Consider the following 27,219-nt stretch of genomic DNA (forward strand, 5'->3'; position numbering starts at 1 on the left):
AGCCAGTAAGGTGACTCCTAGTCCAGGGGTGCTGGAACAATTTTTATAATGGGGGTGCTAATGGTGGAAACCACATATTTGGTGTTTGTTCAAGCCAGGGGGTGTGGCAGCATTGTCCCAGACAGCTGGGGTTGGGAAGCTGCATGGACCAATGAAGAGAAATGAATTTGAAGTGTGTTAAAGTCTCATTTGGACTTCATTTCTAAGGCACATCTGTAAAGGTATGGGGGAACTAGCATTCTATAGTGGGATGGTAACATTTTAAACACTCATGCCTTTATTTAAATCCCTTCCATTTCCCACCATGAATAACATTGCTTCTGACTAGAGCACTGGACTGGGACTCAGGAGCCCTGATTTCTATTCCCCGCTAGCTACTGGCCTGCTGGGTGACCTTGGGCAAGCCACTTCACGTTTCTGTGGTTCAGTTTCCCCACCTGTAAAATGGGGATAATGATACTGACCTCCTTTGTAAAGTGCTTTGAGATCTACTGCTGAAAAGAGCTACAAAAGGGCTTATCTGAACTGAGCCAAATGTCCTGAGGCTAACCCATCCTTGTTTATTCCCCAGAAGTCCAGAGCAAGGCATATCATATACAATGAACCAAAGGCCCAAGCTCTTTGAGGCAAGGGCATTCAGTGTAGTGTAGAAAGTAGCAGTATTTATCCACAGTGGACAGTTTGCACAGGAGATATTGAAATAGACATCAGAATAGCTCACTGGTTAGAGCACTCACCTCAGGTGGCAGAGGGGACTTGAACCAGGGCTCTCCTACATCCCAGGTGAGTACCTTAACCACTGGGCTAAAAGTTGAAGAAAGGCTTCCCTCCTGCCCAGCTTCTTGCAAAAACAGCATAGGTGCCTATGCAGAGGTTCACAGTTGAGAATCCCAAGTAGAGGGATGCATGTCCCTGCAGCCAGCACTTAAGCACCTATCTCCAAGCGGGAGGGGCTTAGCACGCCTCCCTCAGTTTGGCATCTCCCATTGCCTACCTTAGGCAAGGAGCTGCCTAGTGAGATAGCTTTTGTGAATCCCATTCTACACTGCCTCTCTCCATTTATTGTATCTCTGCCTTTCTCAGTTGTTCAGAGATATACTAATTTAAAAGTTGACATTACAACTTGGCCCCATACTCAATCTTTAAACTCTGTATTTAGATGTTTCAAGAAAGCAATGAATGAAGCAAACATTTTAAAAGGTATTTTGAATATTTATTGTAAATTCACACTTGGAGTATCTGATTTTCACAGACTTATTTTGTGCCCAGTAGTTACAATATGCTTGTTAATGGTTTACATACAAGTTCATGTTTCACAGCTCTTGTAAACTGGTTAAGAGCCCTCATCTCAAGCACCGAAAGCCTACGGGTGTCTTTCTATTGACTTCAGACTAGTTTCTAACTTTGCAAGTAGATGCAACAAAAGTCAGATTTATAGTTATGAAGCTAAGGACTGAAGGGTGTCTGAAGTGATTTCGATACTTTTCTGTTATGTTGAGAGGCTTTAAGAAACTTCCTCAAATAACCAGACTGCAGTGTTCAGCATGTTACCAAAAATTCATTTCCCACCTCTCATTTCAAGTCCTGCAAGTCCACTAAAGCCAGCTGACTCCTGCTTTGATGCCCTGTCATACACCATGCTGTGATGTCACAGCTCTCAAAGACATCTTTCTCCTGTTCTCCTAAAAAGCTAGTTAAAACCTGTATTTTAATAACTTTTTTTTTAAAAGGTCAAGTTGTGACCTTCAGTTCCAGATTTGAACCTGCTCAAAGCTGGATGTAGGCTTTTTGTTTTTTAAAGTTTCTTTCTATACTTTAGAAACTAAGAATGTCACAAACAGGACTTATCTGGAGCCATGGATTGACTGAAGTTTTGTCATAATGCTGCAGTAGGATGTGTACTGGAACACTGCCTCTGAGCAAGAATCAGATGGCCATAATGGAAAGACCTACAACAAGGCAGAAGTATGCGGAATCTTGGGGGTGGGGAAGGGGGCATTCAGCTCATACTGGTGAGTGACTGGAATTTGCCACATTACTTTTTCAGGTCACTTTTACCTAAAAGAGAAATATTTTCAAAATTCAAGATCTGTCTTGATGCACTTTCTCCTTTCCCTATACTCTCACTACTAAGGACACAGCCAAGCTTGGCCTCATTCTTGTTTTCATTGTTATACACAGAAGTAAGTCTGGCCAAGTACGCATATTGCAGTAGCTGATTTCAGAGGCTGAGTTTCGGCATTGGTTGGAGGTAAAGATAGAACCCCACATCTTCATACTTAGTCATTCTAGCTGTGCTGATGCAAATTCCTTGCTGTGGATAGGGCCCAACTCAACTTCAGTGAAGTTGCATCCACTTTACTATACATGGGTACTTTATTCCTCTGGCTATACAGTTACTCATGAATTTGCACCAGCCAGGGTCTTAGATAAGACGTTTGGCAGTTTGTGAGGGCAGCTAGGATTGTGCTTGTATTGCTTTGTCTAGGTCATCCACTACTTCCTGCAGTTTGTGTAAGCTGGGATGGACATTCTCCTCCATCCACTCTTCTAGGGTACACATGTAGAAAACTCTCTCAAGGGCTGCTTGAAGCTCTTGCATCACAGCATTCCACTTGGCTAGAAGACTAAACAGAAACCAAAGGAAGAAGTGAACAGAGTGTGCTACAAGTCATGTTCTTCACCAGGATTATTAGCCAACTGCACCAAGTACATTTGCAATTAAGTCATGACAAAAGAGATGAGATGAGATCATCAGGTGACCCTTTGCAGAGAGAAGAAATGGAATTCTAGCATACTGTGCTGGAGCCTTAAAGTTCCATTTCTCCTGCAGGAAAGGATGTATCTTTTACAGGACTGCAATGGATTTAAAGCTGCAGGACTGTACCTTACATTTTGGGGGCAGTTAACCTCCGCATCTCATTCATTCAGTGGCTTTAAAAAATGGTGCAAAGGAGTATCAGTTAAGGAGGAACTGTGCCTTTTTTTTTACTTGAAACCTGACCTTGAATTAGTAGGGATTTAAGTCACTACTAATTCAAGCAGTTTTTGAAATTTAATCTCCCCCTGCCATAGTAACTGTTAAAAAATCAGCATAACATATGAATTGACAAAATAGGCTTTAACTTTAAATAGGCTTGGAAGGATTAGATTTTTATCGGTAAATGTTGATTTCACAATACATATACACACAAACCAACCAAAAAGAATTTCCATGGATGATAGAAATGCTGGTTGAGAACCTTACTTTGTGTGAGCCCCACCTTAATGAGTATAAAATGTGTTGTAATGAATGCTGCCTAAAAGCATGTATTTACAGCTCTGCTAAAACAGTTGGTGTATAAAGCTTTAATTATTTGAATCTCAATGTCTGTCAAATAATTATTGTCTGACCTCCTCTGCCCCCGTGATTTCCCACAACTGTGAAAATTTAAATAGATAAAAATATACACTGATCTACTAAACAAGACCATGAATTGCATTGGCAGTGGACTGGGAGTCAGAGGATCTGCTTCTATTCCAGATCCTGCCACTGCATAGTCACTTCCTTTCTGAGTAGCTGTCTTCCCAATCTGTAAAATGGGGAAAGTGATATTTACCTCTTGTAAGGCACATGAAATCTGTGGATGAAAAGCACTATACTATTTTTATTTCTCTCACATAGCAAAAGCTTCCTGTGGGATAACTCTGTACCTGCATTCCATGGAGCCATCCCAAGTCAAATACATGGGGAAAACCTATATGCTTCATGTTCGATTGTTTTATAACAACTAGGTTGCTTAATGTTGACTTATTCCAAATGATGGTGCTCAAGTTTGAAATCACAGAATGTTTTAAACACAAGCTTTATTTCCAGTATCTTGCAAAGTGGAGTGTTGAGTTACCTTAGTGCATCCGGCTGAAAATGATGCATCATTATAGGATGAACGATCCTCCTCTTTCTGTGGTAGGGGCTGAACCAGCCTGTGACATACCTGAAAATACATCTCAGCCTGAATATTCCTTGAAACAGCAGTGACTGATGGGGACAGATGGCTGCAGGCCAGACTGAGGTGATGTAAGCAGGGCCGGCTCCAGGCACCAGCTTAACAAGCAGGTGCTTGGGGCGGCCAAGGGAGAGGGGCAGCACCTGCGGCAATTCGGGGGCAGCAGGTTCCTCACTCCCTCTAGGAGCGAAGGACCTGCCGCTGAACTGCCACCGCCGATTGTGGCTTTTTTTTTTTTTTCCCCCCAATTGCTGCCGCCGATTGCGACTTTTTTTTTTTTTGCTTGGGGCGGCAGAAATGCTGGAGCCGGCCCTGGATATAAGAAGTGGTTTAAATTGGAATCTCCCTCACACTGATGTAGACACCCTTGCACAGTTGTAGAATGGATCTAATGCAGTCTAAATTAGTGTAAGGGAGTCTAATTTATGCCATTTTACACATCACCTTTGAATTTGGTTGAGAATGATAGTTTGGGTCCTAAGGCACAATATTTTGCCGTTATAATTTAAACACTAATCTTTTTCTCACTAGAACTTTCAGAAATTACATTTTGTCTTCAATGGCAGTAAAACTTTGATTCAGCAAAGAATTTAAGCATGTGCTGTGATAAAAAGGGATGGACTTAGGCAAGTGTCTGGGCAATTTGCTGAATCCAGGTCTAAATGTGTTATCCTCTGCTGGTATCACTCTATTTCAGAGCAGAGGGTCATGTAACGCCTTATCCACCAACTAAGCTCCACAACTAAGAGCATTAGCCACCTTAGAGAAGTCAACTTAAGTTTTCTTGCACCATTTATGTACATTATGGGCCAATCACTTATGAGGAGACAGCAAAAATACAAAGTTTATTTTTTTTTTTACCTGTTTCTTTCAAGAAGTTCGTCTACTGAGGGCTTCAGATAGAAGCAGACCTGAGTCACAAGTGTAAAGATGTCACTCCCTGGAAAGGTCCCTGAACTTTCACTGTCCAAAAAGAATATGTCAGTCTCCAAAATTACATCGCAACACAACAAGAAGCATCTGAATCCAGCAAGTGGGGCTTTACCTCATGAAAGTGTCGATTTCCAGACTTGAGAGCCCCAGCTGTTTCTCCACATTTTCTTTAACCTTTTCAGAATAGGCACCTGGGCAAAGGACAATCAAAGTAAGAGGGGAGCAGAGGAAAAGTGAAGCCTCAAATGGAAAAATGGGGACACAAATAGCTATAATACAAGTAAGGAGGGATTTTAACTCTGCTTCCACTAAAGTCAATGGTAAAACTCTCATTCACTTAAACAGAAGCAGGGTTAGGCCAAAACTGAGTGCTTATGAAAATCCCTCCTACAGACTTCAGTAAGGTGTGTTAATTTTCCATTGAGAAATTACTACTGCCACCCCAGACCTGTCTGCCTAGTTTTTTTACATTGCATTTCCCTCTTAATATTTTTAGACCATCTTAATTTAAAAAAAAAAGTTTCAGGAAGCTTTCCTAGCCCCCAAAAGAAGAAATGCAGAAGACAGAATTGACCCTTGCAGAATTCTACAGGTTAAGGCCTAGTCTACCAGTATAACTATTTAGGTTAAGGGTCTTTTTTTCCTGAAATGGTTATACTGATTCAGTCGCTAGTGTGGATGAAGTTATACAGGTATAAATACCTTCTACTGGTATAGCTTATGCCCCTTCCCATCTGGGAATTAGCTATACTGCTATAAGCACCTTGATGCTGGTATAGCTGCATCCATTTTAGGGAGGCTGTCCTCCTTTATCCACATTGGTATAGTTTAAGCAGAACAACTTGTTGGTATAGACAAGGCCTTAGAGTTAAATGTGGTCTATGTGTAACTAGTCTCATTTCTGTATGAGCAACGAGTCAAAAATCAGTTTAAGCAGATTGGTTTCAAAAGCAATTCATAGCTTCTAATGCTTAAAAAGATTACACTTGAGAAAGGAAATCAATGTCAATTTATGCGCTACTCAAAAACACAAGAGGATTAGTATAATAAGGTTCCTTATTAAATTAATGGAACCACACAATGGGTGGAAACCACAGCAGCTGTTATTACCATAGTCATGCCTGTGTGCCTACAAAGAGTATGAAATTAGATCAGAAACACATTGTTTATAATCTAACAATTTTCATGATCACAGACATGCCTGTTAAATTTAAGAGGTGGTTTGATCTTGCAGAACTTTAGTCACAGTTAACTTTTATTTCTTTTGGAATAGATATTAGCTCTGATAGAGGATATAGACAGTGTGTACCATTCTGTAGCGCCTGTAGACACACAGCTAATGATGGGATTCCCACTGGAAGAAGCTCACATAAGACAGAGAAGTGGTCATACCTGAAATAAATAAATAAATGTCCATTCAGTCAATGCTTTGCTGTAAATAGGTGCTGAATGTTAGCATTTCATCCAACAGTCTTGAAGTGTTTTATAAACATTAGTCCATCTCTCAGGATAAAGCACATCCTAACTCCCCCTCCAACGTACAAAGGGATAATTATACCTCTGTTACTGATGAGGAAACTGAGAAACAGATTAAGTAATTTGCCCAAGGCAAATCAGGGTCAAAGCCTGAATTAGAACTCAGGATTTCTGGCCTTATCTTAGATCATACCTCTGTCCCATGAAACGCTTTTCTCCTTCTAATACTTACAATTATTTCCTCACGTAGTTTTGTGGTATTTGACACCATCATTACAATAGTTTATTCTTTTAACTATTCCATTTCTGGACTTGGGTATTAACTAGAGCAGCATTGGAAGGATAAACTTTAAGTGTCTGGCCACATTTCTATGGGGTAGCCCCCATTTTCAAGGGTTTAACTGGACTGGGAGATCAAGCTACATTCATATTTTCATCCCATGAAGGATAAAAATAACTTGTGCTATCTGAGTTAGAGTGCAAACAATTTCAAAGGCATCCTGTGGAATGGTTTGTTTAAATAATCATTGTCTGCAGGCCATTTAGTTGGTATGTAGATTAGTCCTATCAATGTTAAATATTAGCATAGGATGAGTAAAGTGGTCTCCATGCATCTGCAGAAAATAATCTGTAATAAATGTGTATTCAATACATCCATCCCCTCACCCAAAAGAAGAGTGAAATAAAACCCAGTTCAAGGTGACACAAAACAGCATTTAAAAAGGCTGAAATTCCAATCTTCATTTTGCCTTAACACTTAACTATTGGACGTGTCTTCAACAAGAGTCATTTCTACTGATTAACCTGGTGTGCTACAAAACACAAGCTCCCTAGTTAAGAATGTAGTTGAGTTAACTGAGTTTTTTACTCCCAGGTAGAGCAAATATTAATCGTCGTTGGATTTAGACCTGAACACCCTTCAGTTTTCCCCTCCACACTCCATGGCCTTAATGCTCCTGGGCCAGAGGACTGGAAGGAACCTTTTGAGACCCATCAACAACCCTCAGTTACTTGGGGAGGGGCTATAAGTGAGCAACAGGAGGCACTGCAGTATTCCAGAGTTCCCTGCAGCTCCCTGTGGATCCTTTATGCCTATCTTGATACTGTTCGGTGGGAATTTGTTTGCAGACATTCCATGGAACTGCTTAAAGAACAGCCCTTACCTTTGCCAGCCGGTCAGGGCGATGCCTTGGAGCATATCAGCAGGGGTGCTGTTTGCCACTTTCAGCCACTGGAGATGGTTTTTTAGGTGGTGTCCAATCAGGGTTAGAGACTGATTCGCCCCAGTGGCTCCTTTAAAGGCACTAGCAAACCACAGCTTGGGGAAGCCACACTTGCGGTACTTTTCAATGAGAAGCACTGAAATATAAGACCAAGGGGACATGTACAGCACAAGGTGCTCAGTTTTAGCTGCATTACTCCTGTTCAGAGGAATTCTGGATCCTGAACTCTTGTGCAAAAGAGACACAGCTCTGGGTTTGAGCTAGAAGAGGCCAGAAGCAGCGTCACACTTTCACTCATTGAAAAACACAGTACATTTGTTCACCAAAGGCTATTCTGGATGCAGGCACTGGAGCCAAAGTCCATTTGCAGGCAAATGTCCCTTACTGGCTTTTAGTGAGAGTCTTGCTGTCTATAAGATCAGGCCCATATTCTCAAGGTACTTCATTCATGATCTGATTCTGCAAACCCCACTCACGTGAGGACTCCTCACATGGCCAAGTGTTACTCACTTGAGTAAGGACTGCAGAATTGGGCATCTGGAAACCCCGCTGTTATAGCAGAGTCCACACAGGGCCAATTTCTTCTCTCACTCTGGGGTAAATCAGAAGTTACTCCCTCCAAAGATTTACACTGGTGCAGGTCAGAAGAAAATCAGACCCAATGAATGCAAACACTTCGGAGATTTAAGTTTCATCTCTAGAGTGCTCAGAAAGCTGGGTGTATACCTGAATGTATGGAACACCAAACAACTGTTAGTTACTGTAGCACCTAAGTCCTGGTCTACACCTAAAACACAGATCGATCAAGCTACATTTCTCTGGGCTGTAAAAACGTAGACACAGCCAGGTCAATGGAAGAATTCTTCCATCAACCTAGCTACCGCCTCTTGAGGTGGTGGATTTACTACAGCAATGGAAAAATTTCTTCCATCACTGTAGAAAATGTCTACACTACAATGGCATAGCTGCAGCTGTGCCACGGTAGCTCTTGCAGTATAGACACACCCTAAGCATTTGAATATAAAATCTTTAAGGCTTGATCCAACTCCCATGGGAATCAAATATGAGCCTTTTCTCTGACTTCCACGGAACTTGTATGAGGCCTTTAGGGTGGGATTTTCAGAAGTGCTCAGTATTAGTCTAACTGGACCCACTGAAGAATGCTCATTAACCTTCAACAGAAGCAGAATTAAGCCAACGCTAAGGACTTTTTCAAATGACACCCCTTGTTGACTATGCTGAGTGCCCAGGCCAGTAAAAACAAGATGACAGGTAGGTGTGAAAATCCTGACCTTAACAGATGAAAATCCTTCACAACAGGAGTGGAGAGAGAAAAATAAAGTTAGATGGAACAGGTACAATGCCACGAAGTCAGAGCAAAGGGGTTTGCTTACAACTTCATTTTGACAGTGTAAAATGGTGAGAGATTCTTGATGACAAATATAAGGTTTTTTTAAAGAAGCGACATGCCTAAAGTCTATATTCAGTTTAACAGAAGGGTAGGCTAAGATCATCTTTCCATATATTCTGCTGGAAAGAAAGGGACCATACTCCCCTTGAAAACCTTCCCAGGAGCAATAAATCAGTGTGCACAGATTCTAGCAAGATCTGCATAGTTGTCTCCATCACATACAGAGATTGTTATAATTAATATAAGTTAATATTAATATAAGTTAGTAGGAGAAGGTTTATTTAATACAGCAAAAGCTTCTGGTGTCTGGGGACCATGTGATGTAAGAATTGGAAACTGGCCATTTTTAAGTTTGCATGCTCCGCGTAGTTCAGAATCAACAGTACAAACCTTTGTCATCCTCGTCAAGATCCGGTGCATAGTCCCAAATCATTGGCTCCATCAGCTGAGCTACCCCAGACTCTAGAAGGAGCAGAATTCGTTTTAAGTGATGCAAAATGGTCAGTTAAAGCTACGTGTGTGTTAATGCTGCAGTAATCAGCCCTGCATCAAACCCCACGGGATGGGTTTGTCAGCCTTGGATGCAGATGTTCTCTACGTACAGAACAGACAAGAACACAAGCAGCACCAGAGCGCAAGTCCCTCCTGGCCTCTCCCTGCAAACTCTGGTTTAGAGAGGACTCTTCCAAGGTGAGGCTCCATTCACTCCTTAGATTCTTTCCTGACACTGTCAACAAAGGGACCAATTAGTGACCATCCATAGGATGGACACCTATTAGCCAGACTAAGGCCATATCAATGGAAGTACTGGTACAGCTGTGCCGCTGCAGCACGTCTGGTGAAGACACTCTATGCCGACAGGAGAGAGCCAACTCCACAAGTGGCATAAGCTTTGTCGGTGGGAAAAGCTCTCCCATCGCCAAATGCTTATGTTGGTGTAATTTATGTCGCTCAGTGGGGTGGAATATTCACACCCCAGAGTGACATAAGTTTTGCTGAGATAGGTGGTAGAGTAGACATAGCATAAGAGTCCTTCATCTCTAGCCAGTCTCATTATCAATCTCCTGGGCTTACCAGCGAATGTGGTTACAGGAACAAATGATCCTGCAAAGGTTTGATCCTGTATTCTTTGCACATATAAAACTTCCTCCAACTTCAGTGGAAATTCTGTATGTACAAAGTGCAGGTTTGGTCCCAAGTTACTTTGTAACAGATTAATTCACTTGGATTTAAACACTGAAGACTACCTGGCCATGCAGAAGCTGCTGCCAAGCATCAGTAAACATTGCAAAAAATCAGTGTTTAACCCAACCCCATTTTAAACTGTTCAGAGCAGGTCTTCATGGTAGCGTGATGACAATGCTGCTGGCTGGCTGGATCCCTGTTTATATCAGGGCTGCACCAAGTTTAGCAATAGTTGGAAAAAGGCTAATGTGAACGAGGCCACTGAGCAATCCCACAATTCAGTTCTGGACATCCCTGTCGTGCACAGCGATAAACAGCAATGTCAAAGACACCCGGTCAGGGCTTCTCTCCGTTAGTCTGCACCATTGGCATGCAGGCACTTCTGTGGAGAGCAACTACTAACTGGTGCACAAAACACTGCCCAGGCGGGTGTGGAAGTTGAGGCTAAGGACACTGATTCAAACCTCTGTCTTTATGTAAAGCTCCATGAAATTTTTTAAATGGTCAGAGAGAGACGACAAAGACCCACACACGGCATCTTGATCTATGTTAGGTACTTATATGGCCCCTGTTACCACAGTATCTGAGCACCTCACTATTTGTAATGTATTTATCTTCAGGACTCGCCTGTGAGGTAGGGCAGTGCTATTATCCCCATTTTACAGAGTGAAAACTGAGTCACAGAGAGGCTATGTGACTTGCCCAAAGTCACTTAGGAAATCTGCAGCAAAGCAGGGAATTGACACCAGGGCTCTAACTACTGGGCAATCCCTCTCCTCTCCTTAGCTCTTTGTGAAATCACTTCTGACTTCTTCCTAATTGTCACAACTGAATGACGAGTTGCCCAGTACAGTCTGTTTCAAACACGGGTATGTAGAGTTTGTTATGCTATAAAGTTATGAGAGGCGTCCTCCTGCCCAGCTCACATACCTGTCAGTGTTTCCTCACTCACCCCCCTGAGCATATCATCCCACACAATGGGCTTCACCTCCGGATGAGACGAGACCATGCAACTTGCAACTGCTTTCATGTGGGACAGACACAGCTTCTCTGTGCTGTTCTCTTCTTTCTGCAGCCATTGCTTTGATTCCTCCCCTTCACCGAGATAGTAGACCTGGGGGCACCAACCAAAAGACACTGCTTTATCATAGAGGCTCTTTTAATATGTCTCCTCCTTCATCCCTGTCTCCTCTTATTTTCCTTTTCGTGGATCAAAGAGAAGAGAAAAGGGTAGGGAAGAATGGATTCCCCATCTATTCAAAATGAAGACAAGAGCTCAGAGTTTCCCAAGAAATCTCCCTGTCGAAGCCTCCCTGAGCCTGTAGCAGGCAGCAAGCACAGAGCATCCACACGGTTTGGTAAGACGTTGGCCTATAATTCCGTTTAAATCCCATCCCACAGCTGGTGAGCACTCCAGCCTCAGTAGCTTTCATGTGGGGCTCCAACAGCCCAGGGAGGCCTCTACAGGCTGTGGAGACCTGTGTGCTGTGATGGCTGAAAGTCTGCACAGAAATGAAGGGGTTAAATATCCTAATGAATTAAACTACTTAAAGAAAACATTTTCAATGACTCGGCAAGTTAGAATAACCACCTCCTGGAAAGTCTGGGCAGAATCTTGAGGTACAACTCCTCCAGGAGCCTGAACAATCCTGTCAGCTTACCTAAGAGCCATCACACCTGTTTTCAAATCACACAGTGACATGCACGTTGGAATGTGGCTCTGCACCCTAGGGTTAGAGTTCCTCTGGTAAGGGTACTTGGAGCTAGGGTTAGGGTTCTTATGGATAAGACTTCTCACTCTAGGGTAAGAGTTCCTATGGGTGGGGTACTTGGGGCAAGGGTTAAGGTTCCTATGGGTTGGACTCCCTGCCTTAGGGGGACTCTGTTCATCTGCCATCCAACTGCCTGTAGAATTACCTGGGTGCTCTCCATCAAACTCATCACAGATAGAAACAAGTTTACGGCACTGAAAATTATGTGTAGATACCAATGGGCTTGGAGAGGGGTGAGGGAGAGATTATGATCCTGGAAAACTAGATCGGAGTTTCCAAGGTGGTTAATGAACAAAAGTGCCTCAGCCTAATGCTCTTTATATATCCATTCACGTGACTGTGGATGTTCTCATTATTCTTGAGAATCCCTAATCCTAACCAATGTACCTGGCACTACTTCTACGAAGTGGTATAGTGAGGGGATATGGCTTTGATTCTTTGGGACTTTAATATGACGTTATCATACCAAACCACTTTGCAGACAGAAATCACTCAGCACACCAGTGAAGTGCACCTCTGGGATAGCTGGTGGCAGTTGTGTAACAGCACATATCAGCAGGAAGAGAGGACTATGTCACCCAACAGAAACTAAGGGAGCATTTTTGTCAGCAGAACGTATGTTGCATTATTTATTATTTGTATTGCAGAAGCAGATAGGAGTCATGGCCAGGACCCCATAGCGCTAGGTGCTGTACAAACACAGAAAAAAAGACGGTCCCTGCCCCAAAGAGCCTAACTAAGAAGGAATTTGGCCAGGACAATGATGCTAATAACTTAGCTTGAAAAAACACGGGATATAGTTGAACATAACCAATCAGGACCTCAGGCTTGAAATCTGATTCCAAGTGAACCCCTTTTAGGCCAAGGGTCTTACTCAAGCCAAGTGCTGAGTTAGAAGCACCTTTCTGGAGCTAATACTTTACTTTTGATCAACCTATTAAAGAAAATAAACTCCTTCTGTTGCAATCAGCGATATTAAGAATTAAAAATTACTTTTAGATTTAGCTTCTCAGAGCTGGAATCTTGTTGGTTCCCTTGCCTGAAAAGTTAATTTCACTCCGATGTGTCCTCAGCATCCACCACTAAATTCAGGGGGTCTCTGGTCCACCCAGACACAAAAAGATTTCTGCGTGAACCCTCGCTTTGTCCCTCAGCACTTGAGAGAAACGGTGTCATTAGGGAGAATCATACCTCATCAGAGCCTATGTGAAACCATCGTAAGCCATCGTGCAGCGCCACAACCTGGTCAATCATTGCATTGACCAGCATCAGGGATTCCTCTTTGTGTGGGTTGAGGGCATTTGGAAACATCTCCACTTCCCGGAGGTGAGAAAACTCTTGGTGTTTTAGGACAAACTACAAAAGATGAGATGTACGGATGTAACCACAGAATGACTGCAAGATCGACACAACTATGGTGCTGTCTCATGTCACTTTGGGATCCAATGGGTGCCACTGTTACAATTTTGGAAACTTTGCTGTGCTCAAGAAAATGACAGAGGCAGAGGACAAGCCCCAACAGAAAAATTCTGTCAGTTTATCTACTAGGGGAGGAAGAATCATCTTGTTGTTAAAGCCTGGGAATGGGAGTCAGGAGATCTGGGTTCTATTCCTGGTGCTGCCACTTACGTCCGCTGTGAAGTCACATCCCCTCTGTGTGTCTCAGCTTTCCTACATAGAAACTGGGGATAAGAGCACTCCCTGTCTCACTGGAGCGGTTGAAAAGATGAATTCACTAGTGTCATTGGGGTGCTCTGGATTGCTGGATGGAAGGTGCTGTTAAAAGTGCAGAGTAATATCCCCCAAATGCTAAACACTAGAAACGACAATGACCCATGGCCTACTCCCTGCTTTCCAGAATTCTCTAACCTACACAACATCCCCCGAATCCAGACATGCACTTACTTCCATGTGTCCAAAGGTCTGCACCAGAGGGATAACTTCTAACTTGTGCAATTTTGCCAAATTTAAAATCTCTTTAATCTCTGAGGCACTAGGAAAAGAGAGAGAAAGAAAGTGAGAGAGAGTGAGAGTACACACGCGTGGGTTATTTACACGAGGATCCCGGGACAGAGTGTTTAGAGTTAACCAAAGCCAGTAGCTTGTCAATTTCAGAAGGATGATGCTCTAATATGTATAAGGCACCTTTTATCCCAAAGCTCTTCACAGGCTTTACTGACTGTACAGACTGCTATTCACTGTATAGACAGAAATCACAGGTAAAGGCTTCATAGAGTTAACATTGGACAGCAACACTAACACAACTGGAAGGGAAGCACTTACCTTATGCAACTGGAATGCAGGGGTATTTATGGAGCAGAACAGAAACACCTCCGTTGGCATTTGGCTAATATTACCTATACCTGTGAAAATTATCCTGGGATCCTTAGTGACCACATGTAGTCAGGATCCTGCTTTTATTTCTAGTCTAAAAGCTGGCATCTTTGGCAGCTGCTTCATACCATGCTGTGCTGTCAGTCCAGTACAAGTACTTGGCACTCAGACATAGCTCTGTACGCTTTTCAGAGTGTTGTACAGCCATTACAGTAACTAATCTCACTTACCTATCTGCCTTCTGGGGTGTTGTATCATTATTCCCTTTTACAGATTGGGGAAACTCAACACAGAGGTTAAGTGATTTTCCCAGGGCCACAGAGGGAGGTAATGGTAAAGGTAGGATTGAACCTCAGGAGTTCCTGACTCCCAGCCCCATGTTCAGGACATTAGACAACACCTCAGCTCAGCACTGTATTGGACAGAACTGTCTCATCTACTGAATCGCCTGCACTACTTCCTCGAGTTTTCTCGACAGCAGTCCCAGCCAAATCCTGACTTGGCCCAACAGACAAGATCCCAAGACTGTGGACCAGATTTAAGGTGAAGGGCTGATTTTACATGCAGAAAAATTTAACAAGGAAAATGCCAAAGCTGTGCTCCTGACAGACACAAATGGGAAACAGCAAATACACCTTTACCCCGATATAACGCGACCTGATATAACATGGGTTCGCATATAGTGCGGTAATCCCGGGGCTCCGGCAGCGGTGCTCGAGCGGCGCTTTAAAGGGCCTGGGGCTCCGGCTGCTGCGGGGAGCCCCAGGCCCTTTAAATTACCGCTGGAGCCCTGCCGCTGCTACCCTGGAGCTGCGGCAGTGGGGCTTGGCCGGCGATTTAAAGGGCACGGGCTCCCCACAGTGGCTGGAGCCCGGAGCTCTTTAAATCAACACTAGAGCCCTGCCGCCGCTACCCTGATAATAACGGGGTTTCACCTATAACGCAGTAGGGATTTTTGGCTCCCGAGGACCACGTTGTATCGGGATAGAGGTGTACACAGTCACCAGCAGACATGTTCTGCTCCATTCCCCCCCGGCCCCAGGACTGAGGGGAGGCTTGCTGTTGCATCTTCATCCCATTTATAATGCACTTTCGCTTTCCTTATGCCCTCTATTGCAGCTACCATCCTTCCATACATTGACTGTATGACACTCCCTTTGGAAACCATCAGTAGCAGCTTCACCAATGATTCCTCTGGACTCTTAAGAATGGCATGTGATACTCCTCTCCCACCCCCCAGGAGCTTCTACAGCTGTGCCAGATGGTCGGTCCAAGAGTGAGAGACCAGGACTCAGCCTGTAGCCTCCTCCCTAGCAGTATGAAAAGGCCACCTGACAACCCTTGCAAAATGCATTTGACTGCAATACCTGTAAGCATGCTCTGCTCTGAGTGGCTTCAGCTCTCCCTCATAAGGAAACATGTCCTCATACTCAATGAGAAGGCCATTGGCACCAAGGGTACGAAATAAAGGAAAGATCTGCAAGAAAAAGAAACCACTGCAGATCTGTGTCTGGCTTGTAATAACAATATCCATGTTCACAACTAACAAGCTTAACAAGCTCATGTCTTACAGGTCCTGGCCTGCATAATTCCCAAGGTAACAAAGGCAGCAGGATGTGAGGAGGAATCTTAACTTTTTTTTGGCAGTCTGTCTGGCACCTATGTGGAGTATTTCATTCACAGTGAAATCAGAACCCAAGATATCAAGAAGCCCAGAGCTGGTTGGCTCAAATGTGAACAGCTACAACCAAAATCAGATGCTTCACTTGGACAGAGGACTCTGCTTAAGGTTTTCCTTAACTAGAATCTGAATTCCTCATGCAGCTGCAAAGCATTACCGTTATTGTGTGTGGTGGATTTAGTGCTGGTGAAGGAGGCTGGAATGAAAGCTTAATCTGCAACAAGTGGAAATCCTAAATCATTATTTCCTTCTAGGAAAGGACTGAGGTTACTGCAGTTTACAGTAAACATCCTAAATAAATTCTACTGACACATTCTGGCCTCTAGATAAACCAAATTTTTTGCTCTCCCCAATCAAAGCCATATGGATCACTACATGCTCTCTTGCATTACACCCCCCAGTGTGACCTCCAGCTAAGGACTGGAATCATTTTGGAGATGATTTAACAACCCCACTTGCATGCAATAAATGTTTTACCTCAGCCAGGTAGGAGACCTTTGGTGGAGCACCTTTGAGATCCAAGTGCACTAAGTGCAGCCCAAATGGTGAGGAGACCGTCATTTTGTTTTCTTCCATCTTCTTAGCATGTCAACAGTCTTCAGCAAAAGCAAATATTTTACCTTGAGGAAAGCAGCAAAACTTATTACTCGGAGTATTTCCCCCCCCACAATTAAATATGGGTCTTAAGTACAGAAGTCTCATGTAAGCAAGATTTAGCCCAATTTTTTTAACCGGGGGAAGAGCTGCACTTATAAAAAAGTACTAAAAACACAAGCTAAACCATTGTGCTGAAACACAGATCGCAGGCCCAGTTCTATTCCCAGCTACATCGTATCCATGAGCCTGGCACATGCGAGGGCAGAACCGGACAAGGGATTCCTGGCTTGTAATTCCACAATGGAGAGAGTTGTGAATTTTACACATCTGTGGCACCTTTTACCCAAAGACCCGAATGTGATTTTCAGGCAGCCATTTAACCTCCCTACCCCTTTGTGAGGAAGCAGAAAAGGGGTATTCTTATCCCTGTGCTGCAGATGGAGAAATTTGGAAAGGGCGACACTGAAAATTAAAAGTCAGAGAGGACGTCAGTGGGAGAGGGCTGATACCATGTCGTAAGTGAACAGAAGATGCAGCTAAAACACTTGGTGTTCCAGACTACCCATCTGTCTCAAGCGAGTGTCTGGACATTGGTATGGGGCCACAGGGTATTAGATTAACGATATCAAACACCACCTTTTTAGGCCACACACGGGCTGCCAGGGCCTGTTCACAGTCACATCTGCTGATTTAGTCACAGAGCAGTTTGACTCCTCTTTGCTCCTCAGAGAAAGCCCAGTGCTGGGAAAGTGAAAGACTACCCCATCTCCTGCAGCACTGACAGATTTGTGATCTGCAAGGCCGCACCTGTGTCCCTGCCACAGAGAGCAGTGAGCTGAGTGAGGGTAATGAAGCAGGGCCCTGAGGCTGTGCGGGCCTTGCTGAGGGAGATTGAGGAAAAACTTGTCCTACAAAGCCACCGTCCCTGGCAATGATGCACTGGCCAGGCAGCGCCCGCTAGACTCTCGGACCCAGTACCACCAGTTCTGGCGAGCCAGGGAGTGCGTCCAGCCTGGCTACAACCTCTAGCCCTCTTGTAAATTACAGTCCTGCTTATGTGGGGGCAGGGGAATCCCCCTCTGATTGGTAGCCTGTCCCACTCACCCACCTCTTCAAGAAGAGCAGCCAATCAGAGTGGCTGTAGGAAGTCCCAGGAACTGACACTGTTTCTCACAGGAGGAGAGGAGCAGGAAGAGCTGAGCAGATCAGGGCTCTGCTCCCCCATCCCTCCTGTGAGCAGCAGGGATGGAACAACACATTTGCTCCCCCTGGATGCAACACCCAGCCTAGGAAGGGGAGGGGAAGAACCCTTAGATCCTAGGGGGGAATGGATTGTGCTGTCTCCCGCCTTGGCGTGGCGGGGTGGTGGTGGGGGTGATCCCAGGAGCTGCAGGAGGAGCAGAGATGGGGCGGGGGGAGACGTGATGGGGAACTGGGGGGAAAGAACTAGTTGCAGGGAAAGGGATGGGCAGATGTAGGTGGTCCCACCCATGGAGCTGGGCACAGCCGTTGCAGCCTCCCTCCCCCACACACTGGGGTGGCCAGGGCAGTTGCAGCTCCTCCACCGCCCCCCACTCACTCTAAGGTGGCCATGGCAATTGCAGGCTCCCCCCCCCCCACTGGGGGTGGCCGGAGCGGTTGCAACACCCCCCCCACACACACACTGGGGGTGGCCGGAGCGGTTGCACCCCCTCCCCCCCACTGGGGGTGGCCGGAGCGGTTGCAACCCCCCCCACACACACACTGGAGTGGCCGGGGCAGCCCCACTCTCCCCTTCCAGAGCAAGTCTAGCGGGTTTGGATCCAACTCACGATTCGTGGGCGCTGGGGTTAGCCGTGGTTTCGCACCCGCCCGGGCCCTGACCAGCCCCAAGTCCAGAGCCCGCCCGGCCAGCGGCACCCACCTGCCCCGGCACCGCGAGGGTTAACGCACTTCCCGGCCCCACTCAGACCCAGCAGCAGCAAGACAGTTCACGGGATCCGGTCTCTTGCATGGATTGCTCTTGTCTGTCCTACCACCCATTTCCCCGCCGGCCTTCATTCGGTAATAGATTTCTTTGGCCTTTCTCCTGGCTGCTTTCCAAGCGTCTCTGACATGGATTACTCTGGCCTGCCCCTTCACAGGCTATTATTCTGGTATGGCCTGCCTCTAACCCTGTCTATGCTCTATCACTCTGATATAGATTGCATTGGCCTGTCTCTTTCTCAATCAATTTTCATACCTCCTGCTCTGTCATTCTGGTATAGATCGCTTAGGCCTGTTTTGCCCATTGCTCTGACATAGACTGCTCCTATCTACTTGCCTTTTCTTGTCTGCCCGATCACTCCGGCGTGGATTGCTCTAGCCTGAACTGCTTCCTGTCTCTGGTATGGATTGCTCTGCCCTGTCCTCCAGCCTCAGCAGTGGCTGCTTGAGCGCATCGCTCCGGTCTCCCCGTGCCGGCCGTTAGTGCGGCGCTCCGGGTAGCGACCGCGTCCGCAGCGCGATGGCTCCGCAGAGGCGGGCGGGGCCCAAGGCTGCCGAGAGCGGCGGGGGCAGCGCGGGGACCTGGGCGGACAGGGGGGAGCGGAGGCGCCTCAGCAGGTACCTGCCGGCGAGGGGGCGTGGGGTCCCGGCTGCTTCCCCGCAGAGGGGGCGGGTCCTGCTGGGCTGGGCCGGGCGCCGTCCCCTCAGCCCGGGGATACGCCCCTGGTGCCCGTTAGCGCCGCTCGCTGTGTGGCTGGGGCTCCGCGCCCTGCCCCCACCTGCCCCGGGCGGGATGCGGGAGCCCGATCATGGGAAGGGACCGGGCAGGAGGGAGCCCAGGCCCCGCGCTGCCCGGCGGCTCTGCAGGGGGCTGCTGTGCGTGGCCGGCTACCGCAGGGCGCCGCGGCCCCGGCGTCAAAGATGTGGCATTAAAACAGCCCCACCCCGCCGCTTGTCCCCGTGGGCCCCGCAGGGAGCTGCCCAACCTGGCACGTTGGAGCCCCCATCCGCAGAGTGCCCGAGCGCCACGCAGACTCCCACGCCCTAGTGCCTTGCTCCTCAGCACACCCCGGGGAGCTGGGGAAGGGGGCTGCTGTCCCCATTGTAGGGATGGGGAACTGACGCACAGAGAGACCAAGTGACTTCCCACGATTACACAGGCAGAGCAGGGATTTGAAGCTGTGTCCCAGGCTTGCATCCTGCAGACCTGATCACCCTACCTCGTGGGTGAAAGTCCACGATGCAGCCTTTCTCTTAAGAGCCCCTCTAGGGAAAGCTTGAGTAGCTCAGATCTAAGCCATGATGTGTTCATGAAGGCCGTACAGGTGTTCATAATGCTGATAATACTACCCCCGAATCTTCATGATAGCTGAAATTTATTCCTGTATCCAAAATTCTTAGCAAAACCAAAATTTGATTGTATGAAACTTTATCTTTGTGAAGGGTTTGGATGGTTCCTTGAGACTTTACCTAATATTTGTTACCTGTAGTAAGTTTTGCGAGTATTTGTTCCCCAAATAACAGGTCAGGAAGGAGCTGCACCCCATCCATTGGTTATTTGTACCTGTTTTTATTAGGGTTGGCTTTCAGTGTTATGTCTAGACGATGTTAGGCATATGCTATTCCATTAAAAACACTGTTGCATAGTTAAATGTGCAAATCAGCAAATGCAAAGAAAGGCCCCAATCCTGCAAAGACTTGTGTCACGATGAAGGGGCTTTGGGTCAGACCCGAGAGGTGCTGCGACCCTGTTCAAGTACGGGTGTTGCGGTACCACTCACTCAAATTTGTAGGGGGTGGGTGTAGGGGTTCATGGGCCAGGAGGGTCAGGCTGCTGGTGGGGGAGGGGAAGATGCCTGAGAGGGGAAGAGAAGGTTCAAATGTGGGGGGGATATCAATGTCCCCTATTTTAAATGGCACTCTGCAGTTCCTACTTGGTTAGCAATAAAAACTCAGTTTCTAGGTAAAATGGGGGTGGGGCAGATGCGAAGGGAGGGAGCTGCTCCATTTTTTTTCTCCTCCATCTTAAATATGTATGTATGGGGAAAAATACATTAAACGGACTTTCTTCTGGGTTTTTTGTCTTCCTCTTGGCAAGGTTCTTGTTGGAAAGCCAAGTTCTGCCTGTTAAGAGTAAGGTAAATTAATTGCATTTTTAGAGTTTCATTGTGATTTAGAGAGGAGCCAAATGTTTCTGGAAACACACTGTAAAATGGTTTGGAATCCTAAACCATTGGAATGCAGAGAGGATTAAAAAACAGAACGGTACAGGGTCTTACAGCTGAGCTCCATTATTCTGGCTCTGCATTTCAGCAGGGCCGCCTGGTGCCCTTGATGGCAAAGCCTGGTGATCTTTTAAAAAATCAGGATTGATTTAAAACTGATCATTTAAAAAATCAGGATTGATTTAAAACAAATAATAAAAATTAATAATCCTTCCAAGTCTGGCATGAGCCTAGATACTCGTGTGTACTTCTGTTAAGAATCTGCAGCCTTATCACTACGGCCCTACCAAATTCACGGTTCATTTTGGTCAATTTAACAGTCATAGGCTTTGAAAAATCATAAATTTCATGATTTTAGCTATTTAAATCTGAAATGTCACATGTTGCAATTGTAGGGGTCCTGATCCAAAAAGGAGTCGTGAGTGTGTGTGTGTGTTACAGGGTTGCTGTGTGTGTGGGGTTGCGGTACTTCTACCCATACTTTTGTGCTGCTGCTGGCAGCTGCAGTGCTGCCTTCAGAGCTGGGCAGCTGGAGAGCAGCAGCTGCTGGCTGGGAGCACAGAAGTAAGGATGGTATGGTATTACCACCCATACTTCTGCGCTGCTGCTGCGGGAGGTGCTGCCTTCAGAGCTGGGTGCCTGGCCAACAGCTGCTGCTCTCTGGCTGCCCAGCTCTGAAGGCAGCACAGAAGTGAGGGTGGCAATACTGTGACCACCCTAAAATAACTTTGTGACACCCCCCGCAACTCTCTTTTGGGTCAGGACTCCCAATTTGAGAAACACTGTTCTCCCCTGTGAAATCTGTATAGTAGAGGGTAAAAGCACACAAAAGACCAGATTTCATGGTCCATGTTGTGTTTTTCATGGGTGTGAATTTGGTAAGGCCCTACTTATCACAGCTTGTTGATACAGGGCTGGGAATGTTCATCCAGCTGATGAGCTAGCTCCCAAGGTGATTCCTAATCACTGCAGTGCAAAACATTGTATAAGATTGTTACTTGTTTACACAGGGATTTATCTGTGTTCTGTTCTTAGTGTGAGGAAAAGCAGAGCCCACCAAGAATCACGGAGGAAGTGGCTGAAAGTCGCATTCCTAGTCTCCTCTGCTGTCCTCGTTAGCCTCTTGAGCTGGAGCTACTTGGTCAGCGAAGATGGGGTCGCCGAGGTTCTGGCTCATTACAGCGAAAGTCTGCAGGACAGATTCATTGAGGTGCCCTGCTCCGAGGACTATGACAGCCATAAAAGATTTGAAGGTATTTGTACATGAGTGTCATGGGGTAGGGCAGCCCTCTTGTGCCACAGCAGGCTTGTCTCATTTCCACTGGAGTCCCTAATACTCACCTCTTCTTTCTATAGCAGGTACTGCATCATAACTCACATGTTCCTTGACTTCCCAAATGCTCAGGTCTCTTATATCACCCCAGGATCTACTGGTTCCAAAAGCACTTTGCTGTCTTTCCGTGCACCTTCCCCACCCCAAACTGCTTCATTAGGGCAGTGTGAAATTAAACTCCCTGCTACATCAATTTCTCATTCCTTTTCATGCTCTGCTGACTCCTGTAGTGGGAATTTGTAAATACAATTCAGGATGTATAATGGAACTAATTCTGGGTACTGTCTGCACTGTGAGCACACAGTAAACACACAGATGCCAGCTTCTGATACAGGTTGTTTCCAGAACCATGTGCTTTAAGTACCGTAGTTAAGAGCCAGTTTCCCTTGCAAGGTTGTCACTGATAATGAAAACACAGCTTTGCTATTGTCACTCCCAAATGCAGTAGGCATGTGGGTTCTGTCTCTGGTTACACATCCCCTTCCAAGTAATAGGTCCAGCTCCGGAGACTGCTTTCTCTCAACTAGCTACCATCTCCCCATCCACTTATGATTACTTTGGATTCCTGGTGATGGAACTTCTAGAGATAGTGAGATTTCCCTCTCCTCTGGGGTATGTGGTATAGCACAGTGACTTATGAGTTCTGGGATTCCTTGGGAAATGGGGAAAGTTCATGCTGGAATCTCCCAGACTGGGTGGGCTGTCTTCTGCTCAGGCCCTGAGTGGCACTCCTAGGGATGCGTGAATAAGCTTTTTATCTCCCCTTGGTGTTAAATACCTAGGTGCCAACCTGGGCACTGTTGGTTCGAAATGTAACCACTGTGGCAAGGTTAGATGATTCCTGTGACTCTCAGACTAAACATGACGCACACTCAGGGGCATGTAGTCCCCACATCTGTTGCAGTGGAATTTGGGCATGGTTGGTGTGGCCCATGACACTTGCAGGTGCTGCTCTTTTGGGATTTATTCCATCTCCCCAGGCTCAAAGAAAACACTATATTGTAGATCCCCGCTGGAGGAGCTTGCTGGGTTGAGAAACTTCTTGGCTCTGGGTATGTGAAAATACTTTCCTATTTCATAGATCTCATCACCAAAAAGGACCGTTATGATCATTTAGTCTGGCCTGCTGCATAATGCAGGGTAGAGAATTTCATGCAGTCATTTTTGCCGCAAGCCCAATAACTGTGAGTGAGATGGACTCAAATTATTTTTATTCATCTGATTATTTTTTTGCTGGCCAGCAATTCTCCCCCCCCCACCCCTACACCTGCCAGAGGAGCTTCTCAGCCTGGGGGGTTAATCTGCCCTTGAGTTCGTATTTGATTTTGGTATCTAGGTAATCTAGTCGGCTGTTACATTTAACCGTGGAGTAGAACCCTTCAGAGCATAAGGAGGAAAGAAAAATTGCCAGGGTTCTGCTTCCCCTCACTGCACTGACCAGGACACTCCCTAGATACTCCTGCACTATGGACTAGTTCTGTACACATTTAGCTTTGTATTATGATTGACAGGTTTCAGAGTAGCAGCCGTGTTAGTCTGTATCCGCAAAAAGAACAGGAGTACTTGTGGCACCTTAGAGACTAACAAATTTATTAGAGCATAAGCTTTCGTGGACTGTCCACGAAAGCTTATGCTCTAATAAATTTGTTAGTCTCTAAGGTGCCACAAGTACTCCTGTTCTTATTATGATTGAATTATTTAGCCCAGCTTATGTCTTTATAGGTGCAGAGCCAATCACACAAAGGGAGAGTAGCTTTGGAGCTACATTAGAGCCTTTCTAAAACTGGGTAGAGGAAACCTTTCACTTTGTTTCTGGGCTATTAGATGCTATATCTCTCTTTACTTTGACACTTGATTATTTTTACCCGTAAGTGGTTACTTTTTAAAAACCTAGCTTATATGCTATGTTTTCAAGAATTCACCTGTGGTATTTGATGCTCTTCCAAACACTTGCTTTATTAACAAGATAATTCAATTTATATTGTGATGTGTATTGAATTTTGTGGTTGGTCAGTTCTTGTCTTTCGCTTTGTCTCCACAAGGGGGTGATGTTGAGATGATTAAAGAAATATATTCCATGCTATACTGTGACAAGGCCAGAAAGCTGCTGTCGCTCCAAAGGTAGTTTGCAGGTAGCTTAGTGACTCAGAAAAGGGATGATTACATTTAGCCCGTGTACTGCCAAATTGGATTCAGCTCCAGAGCTTTGAGTAGTCTGTTGGAAACTGTACTTTATACCTTAACTCAGGGGTCGGCAACCTTTCAGAAGTGGTGTGCCAAGTCTTCATTTATTCACTCTGATTTAAGGTTCCGCGTGCCAGTAATACATTTTAACGTTTTTAGAAGGTCTCTTTCTATAAGTCTATAATATATAACTAAACTATTGTTGTAGGTAAAGTAAATAAGGTTTTTAAAATGTTTAAGAAGCTTCATTTAAAATTAAATTAAAATGCAGAGCCCCCCCGGACTGGTGGCCAGGACCCGGGCAGTGTGAGTGCCACTGAAAATCAGCTCGCGTGCCGCCTTTGGCACGAGTGCCATAGGTTGCCTACTCCTGCCTTAACTGTTTCGTTCTGCTTCAGCCTAATATCTGCTTCTTTTGGCCATTTGCCAGAAGTTAGCTCCTCCCTGCATCACTGTTTGATGCCTCAACAGCAGTGTTTACAATGTTCCCTATCTTTATGCTCCTGTCCCCCAGTCTCGGCAGTCACCATCCTTCCAGCTCAGGAAAACTGGATGAGTTCCCTCTTGCAGCTCATCAGCATCATTTGTCTTAAGAGTTTAAGTGATGCGAGGGCATTTCCGTCCATGTCCCTCCCCCTCTTCTCTAGGTTGAGATTCTTGTTTCCAAAATGCTCCCAGCCCTTGCTGTTAAAAAGGACACAGACTTGGTCAGGGGTATCTTCTGGGTCCTGATTTTTTAAAATAATTTATTATTTTTAAGAGGGTAATTAGGCAGCAGAATAGAACTACAGGTACATCCAGAGCCAGCAGTAGCAGCATGCAAAATCTGTTCCCTTTATACAGCCGAGCACAAAGCTGTGAATTGTCATCATTTTTGAAGTGCGGATTCAGGGAAGAGTTAAGAAGATGAAGATTATTGTCTTCTGGTGTTGAGTCCAGTTGCAGCCCTCTTGGGATTCTCAGCCTGGCAGCATCCTGTGGAGGCTTGGCACAGTTTCTTGTAGAAGAACCTGAAGGTTCTTTTAATCCAATGTTGAGATATAGCAGAAGAACCGTCAATAAAATTTCTCATTTGTTAAAGTGATCATTTTTGTAGAGTTTGAACTCTGATCATAGCCTAGCAGCAATTGCAAACGCTCAGCCTCCACCCAGAAGCCCTGACATGGAGAAAACCACTATTGCTAACTCTTTATTTACATTAAAACTAGCCTTTTCCACCCTTGTTTTGTTTCATTATTGAACAAAATCTGACTGATTCTGTTATTCATTACTTGTATCAGGCATTCACTTATTTGCCATTGCGTATCCAAAGCGCTCAGACAAACATCCAATGACCATTAGAAGTATATGGATAGTGACCAGCAAGCTACTAGATATTTTCTTAGATCTATTTAAAGCTAGCGTTTCTTATGGACTTAGCCAGTTAGGAGTTCTTTTGGACCAGATCCAAAAAAAGTGGCATAGTGCATAATAGTGAATTTGTCTTTGACAGGAGTTAACTTTTCCAGGGGTGTACCTCCCAAATTGTTTCAAACCAGTCAGTTACAGATAGGGGACAACGATTCCTCTTTCTGGCCATAATGAGTGGAGAACACAAAGATAGAATCAGCTATATTTGAGGGAGTAACCTATATAGGTAACTACATCTTGGCTGTTGTTGAACTCCACTGTCCACAAGGGTTGCTTGAAGCATAGTCCAGAAGAGTGTATATTTTTCCTATGGGCTGTATACAGTGTCTCTGCATTACTACTCGGCTATTTGAAAAAGAGACAGTAAAGTAAGTACTGGTCTTGATGGGATTTTGGAGAAATGGCACAGGGAAAGCTGGAGGTATTTGGAAGTAAACATGGAGAGTCTGGAGTTGCTGTCCATAAATCAGAAGTGCTGGTTTTGGAAAATGAGACTACTATGTTTTTTCACTCTGTCTTAAAATGCAAAAGCAGCGTGGTGGCTATAATTTCACTCCTTAGCTTTTGTTTTAAATTACGTTTTTATTTATTATTGGAGGCAAAGCTTAAGAAACTGTTGCTATTAAATATTTGAGGCTGTATTTCATGAAGTATATACAAATAATGTAATGGTCTATCAACTGCTGTCATCAGTAGCTACAAATGTGCTGAATATCCCTGCCTTTAAGTGTTTTAGGCCGACTTTCCAAACTTCACCTAAAATTCATGTAAAGATTCAAATACAGTTGAACATTCAGATGTTGGCCTAGGTTTCTGTTAATGTGGTTTCTGCATCCAGACTAGTACACCGTAGCTTGGAGTTTTCAGCACTTGCAGTGGTAATTCCTGCATCCAATGTGACAACAATAGGAGACTTAAAGAAGGCCTCCGGGACTGGATTTTGAGCCATTATAATTGGTTTTAAAGCATTGTGCTTCCAGCCTGCTTCAATTGATATTGTAATTGGCGTCACACAGCTGAGAGTTTATTCCTGACCATTGCATGGTAGTGAACATCCCTCATATGGAAATTCAGAGCATTGCTTGTCAGAGGCTGAGCTCCTGGCTTTCTGTATTTAGGGAATAAGATAGAGTGCATCTTGATCATAGGAATTGTGGTCTGCATTCTAAATCATGCATGCAAACCTCTCTTATGCTGCCTCCTCAAAGTGTGCTTTTCACTCTAAAGTTATGGTGGTGGTCATGGTTCTACTGATAAACCTTCTGTGTGGATTGCTTTCTGTGCTGTAATGGTACTTCTCCCTGTCAGTGATGAAGCAGGTCCAGGTGGTAACTTCAATGTGACATCATCCAGAGGTTAGAGGAGTGGATACAGAAAGGCAGATGGGAAGTGTGTGACAAGTAGGATCAGAAGATCCAGCAACTAGGCTGCAAGTATTGTTACAAGAATGTCATCCTAGCCATCTTTTCCTCTTGCTATGTTGCTCTGAGATGGGTTGCATCAG

The 27,219-nt window shown here is 45.2% G+C and overlaps 2 protein-coding genes across 8 annotated transcripts in view; one reads left to right on the forward strand and one right to left on the reverse strand.

Moving 5' to 3' along the window:
- Positions 1 to 1,191: 1,191 nt before the first annotated feature.
- HEXD (hexosaminidase D) lies at positions 1,192 to 19,315 on the reverse strand. Of its 4 annotated transcripts, none has more exons than XM_065562701.1 (13): positions 19,186 to 19,315; positions 16,479 to 16,621; positions 15,688 to 15,797; positions 13,892 to 13,979; positions 13,178 to 13,342; positions 11,145 to 11,328; positions 9,420 to 9,491; positions 7,559 to 7,754; positions 6,229 to 6,311; positions 5,032 to 5,110; positions 4,848 to 4,949; positions 3,885 to 3,974; positions 1,192 to 2,627 (listed from the first exon to the last, which is right to left on the reverse strand). In XM_065562701.1, exons 2-13 carry the CDS (start codon positions 16,575 to 16,577, stop codon positions 2,459 to 2,461), a joined length of 1,437 nt encoding a protein of 478 aa, XP_065418773.1. In that variant the 5' UTR covers positions 16,578 to 16,621; positions 19,186 to 19,315; the 3' UTR covers positions 1,192 to 2,458. The 4 variants fall into 4 exon arrangements, with proteins under 4 accessions (XP_065418773.1, XP_042703345.1, XP_005314478.1 ...); XM_042847411.2 differs by lacking the exon at positions 19,186 to 19,315 and adding an exon at positions 18,820 to 18,911; XM_005314421.5 differs by lacking the exon at positions 19,186 to 19,315 and adding an exon at positions 18,502 to 18,639.
- OGFOD3 (2-oxoglutarate and iron dependent oxygenase domain containing 3) overlaps positions 18,646 to 27,219 on the forward strand; it is a 103,001-nt gene continuing 94,427 nt past the window's right edge. Inside the window, exons 1-2 of one of the 4 annotated variants that reach the window (XM_065562708.1) lie at positions 18,646 to 18,733; positions 21,824 to 22,041. In XM_065562708.1, the coding sequence (XP_065418780.1) occupies positions 18,693 to 18,733; positions 21,824 to 22,041 (259 nt within the window). In that variant the 5' untranslated portion in view covers positions 18,646 to 18,692. Of the gene's footprint in view, positions 18,734 to 18,977; positions 19,182 to 21,823; positions 22,042 to 27,219 lie in introns of those variants that run through there. The other 3 variants (XM_065562707.1, XM_065562706.1, XM_065562705.1) reach the window with 3 other exon arrangements.

Source organism: Chrysemys picta, chromosome 12 (genome assembly GCF_011386835.1).
Source record: "Chrysemys picta bellii isolate R12L10 chromosome 12, ASM1138683v2, whole genome shotgun sequence".
In the NCBI taxonomy this organism is placed as follows: Eukaryota; Metazoa; Chordata; order Testudines; family Emydidae; genus Chrysemys; species Chrysemys picta.

Bases quoted from the DNA above. Each gene is read 5' to 3' on its own strand.
- HEXD (XM_065562701.1), bottom strand. From the start codon at position 16,577: ATGGAAGAAAACAAAATGACGGTCTCCTCACCATTTGGGCTGCACTTA. The intron at 13,343-13,891 runs GTAAGTGCATGT...CATCTTTTGTAG, and splicing joins AGACCTTTGGACACATGGAA to TTTGTCCTAAAACACCAAGA. The intron at 4,950-5,031 runs GTAAAGCCCCAC...CTTTTTGGACAG, and splicing joins GAAATCGACACTTTCATGAG to TGAAAGTTCAGGGACCTTTC.